This window comes from Danio aesculapii, chromosome 7 (genome assembly GCF_903798145.1).
Source record: "Danio aesculapii chromosome 7, fDanAes4.1, whole genome shotgun sequence".
In the NCBI taxonomy this organism is placed as follows: Eukaryota; Metazoa; Chordata; class Actinopteri; order Cypriniformes; family Danionidae; genus Danio; species Danio aesculapii.
The window spans coordinates 57,188,479-57,204,027 of NC_079441.1; the positions used below are offsets into that span (position 1 = coordinate 57,188,479).

Genomic DNA, 15,549 nt, shown 5'->3' on the forward strand with positions numbered 1-15,549 from the left:
TTAAACCACACACACACAGAGGCAAAAGTACTGATTTTAATGGTCCAATAAATAGTTCCACCAACTGACCAACACAGGAACATATCTCAGCAGAGTGCCCGCATATCAGTGCTTACTCAGATCTACAAACCAATCACATTGAGCGCATGGTGTTTTTTTGTGTGTTCTCAGACTATCACAAAACAACATTCAAATTTCCTAATACTCAATAGAAAAGATGTCATTTCCCATTGGTCTAAAACAAGGAGAAAAAAAAACATTTTATTCTGCATTAGCCTTTGTAAACACACAGATATTCTTGGACTTAGTGGGACTGGTAAATAACAAAATGGGTCAATGAAACAAATCAAAGCCCTGTGTATGGCAAGGATTTGTTCTGATCAACTGAAAGTCCAAGGGCTGGGTATGGATTAGTGAGCATGGGCTGGTCTACCACGACCTCTTCCTCTGCCAGCAGCTGCCGGTGGGCCGTCAACACTGGAGCGAGGGTTCTTGATGGTCTCATCCACTGACAGTATGAGGCATGCAGCTTCAGATGCAGCAGTCAAGGCATTGATACGCACTATAGAGGGCTCCCAAACACATGCCTGGAAGTTATCTGCTATGTCTTCATTATTCACATCCACTCCATACCACATACCACCCTGGAGGAAAGGCAGATTTCACAAATGTATTAAGTACAGCACTGATAATACAATTAGATGATTGACAATAACAAAATGTAAATGAAGAAAGCAAACTTCTGTACTTACCTGGGCATGCTTGGCCCTCAGTTTGTTTAGAATATTTGTAGCATCAAAGCCCGCATTGTCACAGAGCTGTCTGGGAATAATCTCCAGGGCCTTGGCATAGGCTCCGATCAGCAATTGTTGCTTCCCTGGAATTGTTCTAGAATAGTCCCTCAGATACTTTGACAACTCCATCTCAATCGCCCCACCACCAGCAACAATGGAGTCATTCTGACATCATTGGAAAAAATGAAAGGATTGCTTAATGATTATTATTTTTGCAATACTTAAAAGACTTAAGAAATATTTTCCCCTGCTAGTTGCAAGTCCTAGACTAGGAAAAAATAAATTAATTGGAGTAAATTAAGGACAAGAACTCTGCAATAGTAATCTGCAGCAGACAATGGTGCAGGTTTTGCCCACCTTGATTGCTCTGCGCACTATCATAATGGCATCATGCAGTGAGCGGTCCGTCTCTTCCATGAACTGCTCTGCGCCACCCCTCAGAATGATGGTGCAGGTCTTGGCCTTTGGGCAGCCTTTAAAGAAATTGTATCTGGAGTGGATGACAAAAATGTTACATTTTATTTTAATCTCCAGTTTCAGGAGCACCACTAAAAACAAAATCAACAACATACCTCTCTCCTCCAACCTGCACTTCTTCGAATAGCTCACACTGGCCAAGAACATCATCAGTCAGGGAACCAACACTGGTCTGAATGGAGCCACCACAAGCCTAGAGACCACATAAAACTGTGTTAAACAAACTTGTTAGTTAGCAAGTGTCAGAACAATCCAAAAGCACATGTAAAAATAGACAGTAGGGGCTAAATTCTGTGTTAGACTACCGAAATGATTTACCACTGTAATGAGCTATATCAACTTTAAAAGTACACAAAGAAAGACTAAAAACTACATCACAAAAGACATACTAATTAACTGTCATAATGGACAAGAAAAACAACCAAAAACAGTATACCATCATGGTCCTTTTGAGATCTTCCTCCACGACGCGGCCGGCACAGAACAGATCTCTGTCTGCAAAGTACTGTGTGGCTACATCTCCAATGGGCAGCTTGGACAGCACAACTTTAGCACCAGATTTGTAGATCTTCTCCAGCTTATCATACAGGATGTTCCATTCAGCATCAACAATGGCCTGATAGTCCTGCATACAACACATTAACAAAGGAAAAAAAGTTCCTTTATGTTATTACAATAATAGTATATGTGATATCCATATCGCAGAGGCTGAAAAAAAAATAAATAAATAAAAATTTGCAAGACATTTAGTTTTCAACATTTTTCTGACAATTTTCAGCAACAGTATTTTGCAGCACTTGTTCATATGATCTATGTTGGTTTACTGTAATCAGAATTTCACATGAACCTGACCTGGCCTAATCCTTTCAACATGAGGCCACAACAATTAAAAGAAATATATCATTCTACAACAAGAGTGTCCAAACTTTTTGGGCCAAGGGCCAAATGCAAAGAAAATAAACATTGTCCCGGGCCACATTTTACATAAATCACACAGACACACATATAATACACACAAACACACACATATATATATACATATGCTTAGAACATTGTATAAATGCTTGTGATCTTGACAGCTTTTGGGCTGGAAACAGTCAGCATCATCTGGCAACACTGAGCGCAGATCTTCTTGTGCGCTCTCAAATAAACGCTGCTGAAGTGTGATTTAGTGTGTTTATGTAACGAGTATGTCTCCAACATTTATTAGATTTGCTAGGAATACTTATGAATGTCTCCAACAGACCTACAGAGCGATATTAATGCGTCCTGAAGTAAAGTGAAACAGCTTTACGTCGTGTTTGCTGGCCTCACGCATCATGCACCTGCCAGCACGTAACCTTAAAGGGTTAAACAAATGACGCACAGCACTACTACGGTCAGTTACAGAAAAGTTCATGCGGTTATAATTCACTTATATAATTCACATATATATATGCGCGTGTGTGTGGTATGTGTATAATTATGGTATTATTTCCTACATTTTAAAATCATTATATTCATTTTACTCACCACCTACACTATTAATGTGAAGGATGATGTTGTGCCTTCGATTTCAGAATTGATGCCAAGTGAGAAGTGAGTCATGTAGTAGATATAAGTAGCAAATCACAGAGGTAGTTGTCAGTTAGAGGTTCTAAATGAACTTTTGTTTAGATTCATCAGTGAAAATGTTTGCTCACATATGTATGTGGAGCCAAACCTTTGTGCATGCCGTTTCATCAAGAGAAATTTGGATGAATCCAAACTCTTTTAAAAATTGGACAGTGAAAAAAGCTGGTGGCGACTGCGATGACATCCATCGCACTGCAATTCAATGAGTTCCAGCTGCATATTCTCTGGTACTTCCACGTTAACAGAGAAAGGGATTGAGAACAGCTTAATGTCATTATCGAAAAAGGGGCATAGTGGATTAATAAACGGTGATTAAATTCTGTAATAAGAGACACAAATGTTGTCGCGCATTTCTTCGTTTTCACTGGCATGTTAGCATCTGGATTACTCATGATAACTTTGGACAGAGTAGGGAAATGCACAACATTGCAGTCACCAATTTGTCTCTTAAAAAGACAAAAATTTTCATTCAGTTTAATCTGATTGTTTTTACGTCATAACAGGAAATGTTGCCTAAATGAAAGCAAGTGATAGCGACACCCAGTGGTTATTTGTTGAATTACTTTCATTTTTGTACAACGGGCCAAATTCTAATATAATATTTATAAAAGCCACACGGGCTGCCACAAAAATCAATGTGGGCCGCAGGTTGGCCCGCGGGCCGTAGTTTGGACACCCCTGTACTACAACCTGTGGCAATAAAGGGCAGTACTGACCTCCACTGAGTTGACACGGACCTCTGCATTGTCCTTCTCTGCCTTCAACTCCAGCTCAATGTTGAGCAGGGCAATCTTTGGGTTCATGTAACGCTTGGGCTGCATCTCAAAACCAGCATAAGAGAAGGTCTTCTTAAATGCCACACCAGCCACAAGCTGAGATTCCTGGTGGACAAAAATAAAGATGTGGGTTAGAATGGCACTTGCTTCAATGTTACTAGAGACATTTTCCCTTAATATGTTGTCTTTAAAAATCATACTAGGTTGATTTTGTATAAATACTAAATACAACTTTTATTGTACCTTATGATCATATGGTAAAAAGTGACATTCTTTACTAGTGTATTTCCTGGAGCAAATGTACAAAGATTATCAAGACATATACTAGAAAAGATGGAAGGAACGCTATGTGAACAAATCCATTATAAAGCCTTATTTTCTCTGCAATTAAATCTAAATATTTAGGATTAACAAAGAACATTTAATTGGCAGTGGACACATGAAAAAAAAGAGCTATTTTAATTACCTCACTAACAGAAGCAGTATTTTTTCTTGTTTGTAATAACCCAACTTTCTTTGTAATAACGCCAAAAAATTAACATTTACTCATTATTTACACTTCACCAGTTTTAAACCAGTTCAATTCTTTTTTATTTGTTAAACACACAAGATATTATAAAAAAAACAAAAAATTTGTAGCATTGAAAACCATAATAGGAATAACAAATACTATGGAAGTCAATTCACGTTTCTTAAAAATGTCTTGTTCCTCAGAAAAAAAGAAACTCAAACAGGTCTAGAACAAATCAAGATAAAGAAAAAAATGGGTAAATGATGGCAGAACTTTTGGCTTAACTATGCCTTTAACCTCAACAACTTCAGTTATTATTTTCCCTCCATTGAAACATGAGGTCTGGTGTCGTAAAATCTGTCTGACAAGACATGTAGCCTTAAAGCCCTACTTATCCTTTCATCATCCAAAATTAGACACTTAACATACGACATTTGTAGTCATATATTTTACTGACTACACTGTCTAAATATGCATATCACAAATTTTTCCCACCTGCCCAACAGCATGACTAATCAGAAACTCTATGTGTCTGCATGTATGAGTGAGCAGAGCCAAATTCTCACTTAGTAACATTGCGCTGAATTTTCAACATTACTCCCCTCTCACCTCCAGAGCACCACCCTGCACCTTCTTCACTCCAATCATCTTCAGAGGCAGCAGCTCATCCAGCATCATCACTGCATCCACCACCATCTTGGAGAAGAAATCCTTCTGCCCTGCTATCAGCTTGGAGTTCAAAGCTGTAGCAGCACACTTCTCCAACAACCTCCTCTGTTCTCTATAGTGGCAGAAGAGAACATATCACCTGTGTGATCATTATGTTTTGTTAACATATGACTGGGTTCCAGACTCACTGTTTGTTGTCCTTTTTGATGGTAACAGCGATTTCTTTGATCTTTTTGACAGCAAGCTGGGTGGCGATGCGGAATGCTCTGATGATGGTCTGGGGGTGAAGCCCTTCTTCCACATACGGTTTCAACTGCTTCAGAAACTCAGCAGCAAGCAGAGTCACTGAAGTGGTACCATCTCCAACCTGAATATTAAAAAGACACACATTAGCACATCGAATATCTGTACATTTACTACAATTCTGTGTCAATAATTTGTAGCACAGAAGCAGTTGTTCCATCATAATTTTTAGAATATACTATATTCTGCATTCTAGCATCACAAAGCCCACACAAAATCCCAGAACTCATTATCATGTTTAACGTTTAAAATTTAATTAGTTAATAGAATATTGATGGACATGGAAATGAAGTAATTCAGTATACAGAGCCAACCAGTAATAATGATGACCATACAAAAAATAAAATCTTTAGATAAATAAAGAACCTTTATTAAAAAAAAAAATTCTTCCAAGGAATTACTAATGACACGTCATTCTGATTAGGGATGTGCAATTTGGGGAAAATATCTAATTGTAATTTTTTTGACAGATATTGCGATTTTGATTTGAGATTTAATTTTGTAATCAAGCTTCAGCTGAATAATCTGTATCGTAGCTTCTTACTGCTAAAATGCACTAGGTGTTCATTAAAAAAAAAGAACTGAAAAGATGTTAACAAACATTTATTCAAGTTTGTATATAAATATTCAGAAATGAAACACTTATTTTTCTCTAAAGCAAACAGTAAACCTAAGACCTTACCTTGCTGTAAACAAGTTGTACACACATTAGGGAAATAGTGTAGCTTATTATACAAACAAAAAATAATAATTATAAAATTACAGCACTCTCAGCAAACTAATATGACTGAGAAGAGCCTTTCTATAGCTTATATTGTCTAAAACAAAACTTTTATCTCAGGTGCTACACAATATCTCATGACATTAAACATACAGCTGTGGTACTCCAACATGGCTAAAATAGGTACGAGACAAGTGTATATCTTCTATCCTGCATTTTGATTGGTCACTGCATTAAAAGGCAGCGTGTCTTTAGTGAGGTAAGTTATGGCATTAGTTATCTCCTGAGTAGGATTGCACCAGCTATTCGTAAGTTCTTTCTTAAACTGAAAGGTAAAGTCCACACAAGGGGCTTTGTAACTACTAGCTAATTTCTAACTAAATTTTTTAACATGTTCTTAAAGTCATTAGTCAGTAGTTCGTAAGCTCTCCATAAAATCATGTGTATAGTCACAATAAATTATGTAATATCCAATAAAAAGCATTTAAATTGGTTAACTGCTTTAAAATTGTGCAACTGATGGCCCGTTTCCACTGAGTGGCACGATACGCTACGCTTTTATGGCCGTTTCCACTGTCAAAAGTTGTACGAACCAAACCGTACCACTTTTCCGGCACCCTTTGCAAAGGGTACCAAGGGTACCAAAAGGCGGAGCTAGACGCGCAGCTGAACGATATTGGTTTACAGAGATGCGTCATTCGCTCACGCAACAAGCCAGAATGAAAACAAAAGAACTGCCATGTTTTCAATACACAGCTGAGAGATTACACCGTAATACTATATACATATTATAACGAGCCATGATTGACCCGAGCTCAAACAAACCTTGTCGTGGTCTTGATGAACAGCCACAAAGCCAAGAAGAACAAAATCTGTTGTGCCGTTGTTTTTTTATGAGCCCATCTAAAAGCGTGAGCGGTTTCACTTTGTCCAGAGAGTGATCTCGTCTATATTTGAAATAATGACTTTTAGAGCTCATATTAATAACGTGCTTGTGATCATTGAAGCATCCTGTCAGAAAGGAACAAATGCGAGTGATGCGTGAAAAAACAATGGAGAAGCCGGAAAAAAAAACCAACAGCAAATGATGCGTCTGTAACCTAAAACATGAAAAAACTGCCATGTTTAACTATTATCTATTATTATCATAACTATTATTATGAACTCAGAATGACAGAATTACTCTCTAACAAGAGGCTACATGTGCTGCTTAATAATACAGAATATGTAGGCTATATTTTGTGTTGTTGAAAAAATCAATATGTTGATAACATATCAGACTGTAAGAGTCTGTATGTGTTCATATATGTGGCATTTATTTATTTATTGTATATAATTACAGATGTTACAGTAGGCTATTTCGCACTGTCATTGATCTGCAGTTATAATCAAATTATGTTCAAAGAAAAGTTAGTAATTAACATTTATACAGAAAGTATTTGTGTATAAAGCATCTGTTTTGTGAGAAGTGCTTTCTGCCGTACACCACGACCATTGGTACCCTTTTAGCAGTGGAAACGCAAGCCTAATAAAGGTGACTCGTACCGAGCCATAATGCATCTATATATAACAGTCCTATGAAAATGAAATGACAAATTATATTTTTATAGTACATTTGAGTCAGTAAGTACAGACGATACACACACCTGCATCATGAGCCATGAATGCACGCGAAATGCACATGAAGTTATCAAAAAATTTAACTTTGAAACCAAAATATTCCCATTTTACTGATGTCTTGTTTTTCTATAATATTGATTAATCTATTAATGCTGCTAAAGTGGCAGACACCATCGTCCCACTCGTCCACCCTTTCCAATTTTTTTATTTTTATTTGTGGGCGTCACACAGACTCCATGCACGCATTTGCTCTGGGCGAGGAAAATTAAATAATACATAATTCATATCGCAGCCTCTTGCGATTAGCTAATCACAGCGTTTCAAATTGCGATTGTGACTCAATTTCAATTAATCACACAGCCCCAATTCTGATTTTTTCAGGTCTAGAAAACTCTTGGACTAAATCCATAAAAATAAAGAGGTTTTCTTACCTCAGCATCCTGAGATCTAGCAATGTCTACCAGAGTCTTGGCTGCAGGATGCACAACATCCAAAAGCTTCAGAATTGTGGCTCCATCATTAGAAATAGTGGCTTTGCCTGCAGAAGTAATAAAAGACAGGGCATCATATTAGTGCGCAACTTATCTTTACAGATTTAACACTTCTATTAACGATACAGAATTGCTGACTAACCTCGGTTATCCACCACAAGCTTGTCCATGCCACGGGGGCCAAGGGTGGTACGCACAGCCTCTGCCACAACCTGGCAGGCATTTATGTTGCTGACCAGCTGTGGAACCCCCTGAGAGGTGTCTGTGCCCTCTTTCAGGAGGATGACTGGAGTGGGCTGTAGGGGGAAATTCAAGAATGATTACAATTAATGCAATATCATTAATACATAGCCTTTTTAATGAATCAACTAATTATAGTATTCTCAAGGGAAAACTAAACTAGAACACATTTATTATAATACTGACATTCGCTATATTTTTCGATCTTAAAGTAATCTTAATCTTAAAGTATGTGAATCTTTTTCGGAAAAGGTTTAAATATGCTTCATAAATGTTACTTGGGAACTATAAAAACATCAGTTCCTAGTGGTTAAATGTCGTTCAGGGTTTCTCAAACGACTTGCTGTCATACACAAAGAGAACTCACAAAAATCTCTAATATCTTTGTGGTGGGGTGTGTGTGTCTGTGCGTGTTAAAAATAAAATCTTTGTCCAAGGAAAAATATTGAACTGACAGCTGAGAGGAACAACTATTAAGGTTTTAAAGTTAACAGTTCATTAGCTTATTCTCCATTAACATTACCAAGAGAGGATGCTAAACTAAACCCTAGCATCCTTTATCAACCTCTACGATCAAAACTATCCAAAGAAAAAATAAAAACATAATAAATACCATGTGCACATATTACAAACACGTCGCATTTTGCACGTTAAGTCGCAGTACAACGCTTATAATTCCGACTGGCATTCTCAAAATGAAGAATGAATCGTTAGCCACTAAGCTAACTAGCATCAATGTAAATCTTTAGACTTATAAATGTATTAAAAACAAAAATAATCAAACAAACGTGTACTTTATGCTATATTCTCCCTATGCGTTTATATCCAAACACTATGAAAAGAGTAAAATGGTCAGATGACGAAGGATTTCAAGGTAAAACTGGCATGTACACACTCACCATCATGTTTGCGGAATAAAGGAGGACGGTGCCGTGTGAGGTACCCACAATGCACCTAGAACTCTCTAGAACGTGCGACGAGAAAACTAATAAATGGCCAACAGATGGCGCCATTGCTACAATTTTTATGTCAGATTTTTTATTATTATTCAAACTGCCCAGCCGCAACATGTAAAAATTGACCATATATGCTGAAAATAAATTAGCTATTTAGATAGAACTACACTCTATAGAGATCAAAAAGGAAGGAGATGAAATAGTTGTGATTTATGGTATAAACCAGGGGTGCCAAACTTTTTCTTATAAAGAGCCAAAAGCCAAATACCATTGAGAGCCGTCGGGCGAAGGTAAATATACCAAGCTACTGTACATTACAATAAAGTTGCCATGAGTAATTTCCTAATAATACTTAAAAGTAAATCAAAAACATTACTTGCAATATAACATTTCAAATAATAATTTATTGCAAAAAAACATAAACAATCACATTTATAACACTAATAATACACTAGTCTAGCAGAATCTGTTTTTGCCTTGATTTGTCCTCTATCCGTCGGATGACGGTACATTTAAAACAAATCTGATTAATTTGCACCATTTAATTGCAGTTACCTTTAAAAATAAAGCAAGCAAACAAACAAAGTTAGATTGGATTTGAATATGACAATCTCTAAACCATGCCCATCATTCTTCCTCAGATGGGATAGCGGACCCAATCAAAGGTTACTGTGGGCCAAATTTGGCCTGTGAGCCCGTCTGAGAGGGGTCTGGCTGCAGACTTGGTGCAGATGCAGTCTGAGCTGCATCCAATGCTTTGTAATGTGCTCACCTTACGCTACCCTTCAAAGTGATTTCACTAGCTCCATTGAGTGAATTGTGTATGACATTGCAAATTGTAGATCTCATTTTTCCATTATAGTCCAAAGAGTTGTTTTTAGAGTAGACTTTTTTCTCATTTGTCTGCCTCTCTCCTCTCAGCAGCCAAGCTGTTACATCATTTTTGCCTTTAATATGATTTTTATTTACAAAGAGATTATTGTTCAGGACAATACGATTAAGGGAAAAGTAAAACAAATAAGCTGGCCTACAGTACAAACCAATTGACAGGACATATACCACAGTGTTGAAGCACGACTATGCTTCCTGCATACACACACACACACACACACACACACACGCGCACACACACACACACACACACACACACATCACGTAAGCCTATTTTATGAACAATATTTTTCTTTCAACTTAAGAAGTCTTAGATTGAATGTTGTATTTGTATTTTTAACCCAGTCTAACTACAGGCCTATGCTGCTGTGGTTAGCATGTGGTTCTGGATGGTGAGGTGGCGTATGTTTCCATCTGTGATGTGTCTGCAGTTTGTGGTTGAACTCGAAGCTCTCAGGATTCCCTAGTTTAGAAACATGTAATTATCAGACGTTATATACACATGCGCCTAGCCTCGCCCTATTGGAGGGTACCTTTTAACTGGGATATTTCTGGAATGGTGGCAGTCCCACCCATTTCTGAGACTGCACAAGCTGAAGATCTGCTGTACAATTCTCTAAGTGGCATTCAGACACACAAAAGAGCATAACCTGTCTTTCTTCAGAGCAAAGCCATGACTGGTCAAGTGAAGCACTCTGAGTGTGATTCAAACTGTCTGTCAAACTCCAAACCAGAGCCCTCACTGTCAACCTTTACAAATCGAGCTACGTCTCAGGCACACACCGCTTTAGCACTCCGAAGAGACCTACAACATATACTTCACTTTCTATCCCTCTGTCGTTATTATTTTTTTAGGTCTCTCTTCAATCTCTCCTTCTTTACTGTAAGCTTTAATGTGGCCAGCCCATATGTGTCCTCTGTGTGATAGACCTCAGGCTGTAATTACAAAAATACCAGTGAAGAGTACAGGCTACTGGTGGCTTTTGGCACCAAGAGTCTTTTGCTCCTCTTTACTTTCCAGCCTATTATATGGGCCACCAAGCACTGGGTGCCTCGTGTGGACTATATGATTCCAGCAAGCACAGAAGATTGGTGGGCTGGGTAAGGCTGGGTAGTTCTCAACAGTTCCATTCTAGGAATACTGTGAACTGTAATTTAAACATGACACACCATTTGAGGAGATGGATGTGTATTGGGTTCTCACATCTTCAGACATTAAAGTGTTGTGCAGTGATCTGGATCCAAGAACTGACATACTGAATCAGTTAAGAGGGCTCAATGTTTAATTTTCGAAAAGATTGTGAGTGAATTTGAATGTTTGTGTTTTCTACTAATTTCCATGTAATTACTCATATATGCATAAGCAAATCCATATCCACTAAATGCGTTGTGTGTGTGTGTGTGAGTGTGTGTAACACTAGGCAAGCCATTAACACTTGCATCACGCTGACCAATCAAAAAGCCAATCCATCACAGCCTAATCAATACCATCTCACTCGGTGCAGGGGTGTTTGTCCTAATAACTGTTTCAGGATTTGCCATTAATCTTTCTTCAACAAAACATATGCTGAACAAAATAAGTGTGTGTGTGTGTGTGTGTGTGTGTGTGTGTGTGTGTGTGTGTGTGTGTGTGTGTGTGTGTGTGTGTGTGAGCGTGTGTGTGTGTGTGTGTGTGTGTGTGTGTGTGTGTGTGTGTGTGTGTGTGTGTGTGTGTGTGTGTGTGTGTGTGAACGTTTGACAATACTTGTAAAATTTGTCCTGGCCATTCAGAAATGCCATTAAATAGTTAAAAAAAAAAAACTTACTGTAGCACGCTTGTTGTATTGTTAGACAGGCTACTTTGTTTATGCTTAATTTTAAGCACTGATTACATTTTGGATGCCCTTGCATTGACTAATAGGTAGCACGTAACAGTTTTTTGTAATTTTAACATGGCAGTGCATACTGTGGGGGCACCCAGCAGATTCTGCTCCCTGCAGAATATGTATTCGTTCAACCCAGTCTTTTTATTGCCCAGTCCTGCTCCTGGAGATCCACCGACCTGCAGAGTTCAGCTGGAACGTTGATCAAATGCACCTGTCTTTAATTTTAATTCAGCTACCAGGTGCTCCTTCTCATCCTACTAAGTTTGCTTAGTTGTTTTTGACCAGGGTTGGAGCTGAAATCTCCATTAAGGCAGATCTCAAGGAACATGAATTGGCACTCCTGCTTTAGACTGACATAGGTTTTGTCTAATCAACGAGAGTGTAACGTTTGTCATTTCAGTTATGCTGTTAGTACTGTTGTTTATCTGTACGACTATTCTAATTATGCAAACACACTGCACCTTAATTGCTTCACTCTATAACATCGGCTGAATCACTGTTATTACGACTCATGTGCTGTACGCCAGGTCGTGTGTTGCTCTCTCTCTCTCTCTCTCTCTCTCTCTCTCTCTCTCTCTCCTCCCTCGGCAAAGCAGCTGATGCTGATGCGAGTAGCCAACACTCATTCTGACTCTTCCATCCTCAGCGGCGACACGCTGTCACACGCTTCCCTTTATTCTTTCTTCTCATTCAACTTCAAGCAGCGCGTTCATACCGAAGTCATCGGGGTTTTCTCATAGCATATGTGCCAAGAGAAACCACTCACGTGAAGGATTCGTGACAATGACGGTGATCACCGGAGGAGACGTTCGTGGACACTAGAACATTGTGATCAGAGCAGGACACATCGCAGAGTTTTAAGAGGAACCGAGAGTCGTTTCTAAACCACTAGTGCCAAACGGGAAATGATGGGCTTTTAAAAACAGACCGTAAGGTCGAAGAGAGGTAGATGAATACTAGCTTGTTTCGTTAAGGCATGCATGTCAACCCCACCGCGACGGATGAGAGGAACCTGTTTTAAAGGACCTTCAGATAACTTAACATCCCGAGAACGACCAGGAGCGCTGCGTTGATATCGGAAGGTCAGTTGTCAACTTGTAGCCTGTCATGTTGAAGTTAAGAATTATGGTTATTTAAAAGTAGAAAGAGGAAATCGCGCTATTTTACTATTGTAAATGTAATTGTTGTTCACGCTGTGAATATTTTTGTTTTTATTTTACAAAATTGTTTAATAAGATATATAAAACATCTGAGTTTATGCAGTTACTGTAAGGCTGTAATGATTTTTTAAGTAGTAAAAATGAAACAAAGATGCGAAAATATTTGGTAAAAGTTTAAAATAAATAAGTATGAGTTCCATAAAAAAGGCCCATAGACTGAATCCATTGTACATCGAAAAGTAGCCTAATTTAAGAAGACATACTTAAAGTTTCTTTCAAGATATGTACTCTAGTTCGGTTTTGTATTAATTTTTCACATCTACTGCATTATAAACACAAAAAAATAAGACTTAATTATTAATAAAACTTACATAATAAATGTATTAATCCGAAAGAAAATTGTAGACAACTAATATGTGAGGAGTTGTTATATACAGTCAGCAAAATGCCATCTCTTAACGTGTGTTATTGAGTTTGTTTTCAATATGTTGTAATGTTAATGTCAGCCAAAAAATATTTGCAGTGAGTTGCCTTGATGAGGTTAGTTTTTTGGTTGTCATTTATGTGTAAAATAACATGTCACTGTGCTGAAACTTTTTTTTGTTCTTTCTGAGTAAAACAACATGTCACTGTGCTGAAACAACTTCAATATTTGACAAAACACAATGTTTAAATCTTAACACATCTTGAAGATGGTGTTCATAATATTGTTGTGACACCTTTTTAACCAACTCAATTAATTTTTATTTCTATTGTGCTTTTTACAATGTAGATTGTGCCAAAGCAGCTTAACAAAGATGAAGAAAATAATAAAAAGCTGTAGCAATATTTCAGATTGCAGAACATTGCAGTAAATCAGGCATGTAGGAGAGTAGTGGTAGAATGCTGGTGTAGTTCTAGTAAAATTAAAACTCATTCAAATCAGTTTAGTATGTGAAGGCCAATCCACTGAAGAGCAGCTCCACTGAAGCACAGTATTATGAACATGCTTTAACTGTATTAGCATGAAAATGAATAAGATATTTTGCATGCTTACGACAACTGTCAGTAAGTGTCATTTGCGTAGTTATGTCATTTTAAATGCAAAACTTACATTATTTGAGATTTCTTTGTTATGACAACTTGACAAAAACAAATACAATTACAACCTGTCTTTGCCTTTGCCATGACAGCTTGACATTACCAAGACAACATAACTCTGTTATATATCTGTCATAAACATGAATGTCATGAGGACATTATAACTGTGTCATTAATATTTTTGATAACTTTTTCCAGCAGAACATAATTAAAAGTGTTAAAAGTTTTATAACTATTTAACTGTATTACTTTCATTCATATTTAATGCATGTAACTACAATTTAAGTCTATGTAAAAATTCAGGGCTATAAAATTCATGAGACAATTATAATGGCCACTGACAAGCATGTTCATGATGACAAGTTGTGTTGTCTTGATAATGTCAAGTTGTCATGTCAACGACATTGACAGATTTTGAGGCCTTGATAATGTCAAGTTGTCATAACATAGACAAAGACAGATTATAATATATTATGTCAAGTTGTCATAAAGACATCTCAGACAATGTCATCTTTACATTTAAAATGACATACCTGAGAGAATGACACTTACTGACTGACAGTTGTCAAAAGCATACATAAAATCTCATGCATATTGATGACTTGTCATGTCATGATTATAAAGGTTTAAAGTGTTGGTCATCCTTTATGTACTATACTCTAAGTCATATAGTTAGCTCAACTGTTAAATATGCCAACATTGCAGACAAAACATTGACATAATGTCAAGGAATTTATTATAAATTATTGCAAGGAATTTATAATTGCATGTAATTTATTATAAAAAGCTAGTTTCTGAAAACACTGGGCTAGCATATATTTTATAAGACCCCATGCTCTCAACTTCTCAAACGCAATAAGCCTATTAATTACTATGATTCACATCATGAATTCCAGATTATAGCTTTAAACATAACACAGCATTTAGAATAGAGAAGTAATTAAAACGCACATGGTAACTCATTCATTAAGGTTAGCCACACAACTTGAATGGGGCGCGTCGTAAAGCGCACGTAATCAGTGAAATGACTGTCTCCTTTTGTCAGGGCTATTAAGGTGATTAAGTTGTTTATTTGTTTTACAGTGGGGTCAACTGAATAATAACACATTGCTAAATCTCCGCATACTGAAAAGCTGGCTGTCTGGCTGGAAACCATTGCTTGGACCTGATATGAGCGACTAACACCATCGGCAAACAACAACAACAACACACACCGGCGGATAAACCGCGCTGATCCCTGCGCGCGACCACCTGTTTTCAGCGCTGACCAACCGGTAAGCACTTCACTTACTGAGGCACAATGCAACAGATTACACTGTATATCTTTACGAAATGTTTATCAGACGTCTCTTCGTTTAGATACTGCAGTTTAGGCGAGCAT

General features: G+C 37.5%; 2 protein-coding genes across 3 annotated transcripts in view; one reads left to right on the top strand and one right to left on the bottom strand.

Moving 5' to 3' along the window:
• Positions 1–18: 18 nt before the first annotated feature.
• On the bottom strand, positions 19–9,181 carry cct7 (chaperonin containing TCP1, subunit 7 (eta)). The gene is made up of 11 exons (XM_056462246.1): positions 9,116–9,181; positions 8,119–8,272; positions 7,917–8,023; positions 5,030–5,208; positions 4,782–4,953; positions 3,602–3,766; positions 1,708–1,896; positions 1,367–1,464; positions 1,152–1,284; positions 753–959; positions 19–644 (listed from the first exon to the last, which is right to left on the bottom strand). The coding sequence occupies exons 1-11, from the start codon at positions 9,119–9,121 to the stop codon at positions 411–413; spliced, it is 1,644 nt and encodes a 547-aa protein (XP_056318221.1). The 5' UTR covers positions 9,122–9,181; the 3' UTR covers positions 19–410.
• Positions 9,182–12,568: 3,387 nt separating this feature from the next.
• The window catches only part of slc8a4b (solute carrier family 8 member 4b), a 130,221-nt gene continuing 127,240 nt past the window's right edge, over positions 12,569–15,549 (top strand). For both annotated transcript variants that reach the window (XM_056462247.1, XM_056462248.1), the window contains exons 1-2: positions 12,569–13,010; positions 15,252–15,442. The gene's annotated coding sequence lies outside the window, so the exon portion shown is untranslated. The remainder of the gene's footprint in view (positions 13,011–15,251; positions 15,443–15,549) is intronic.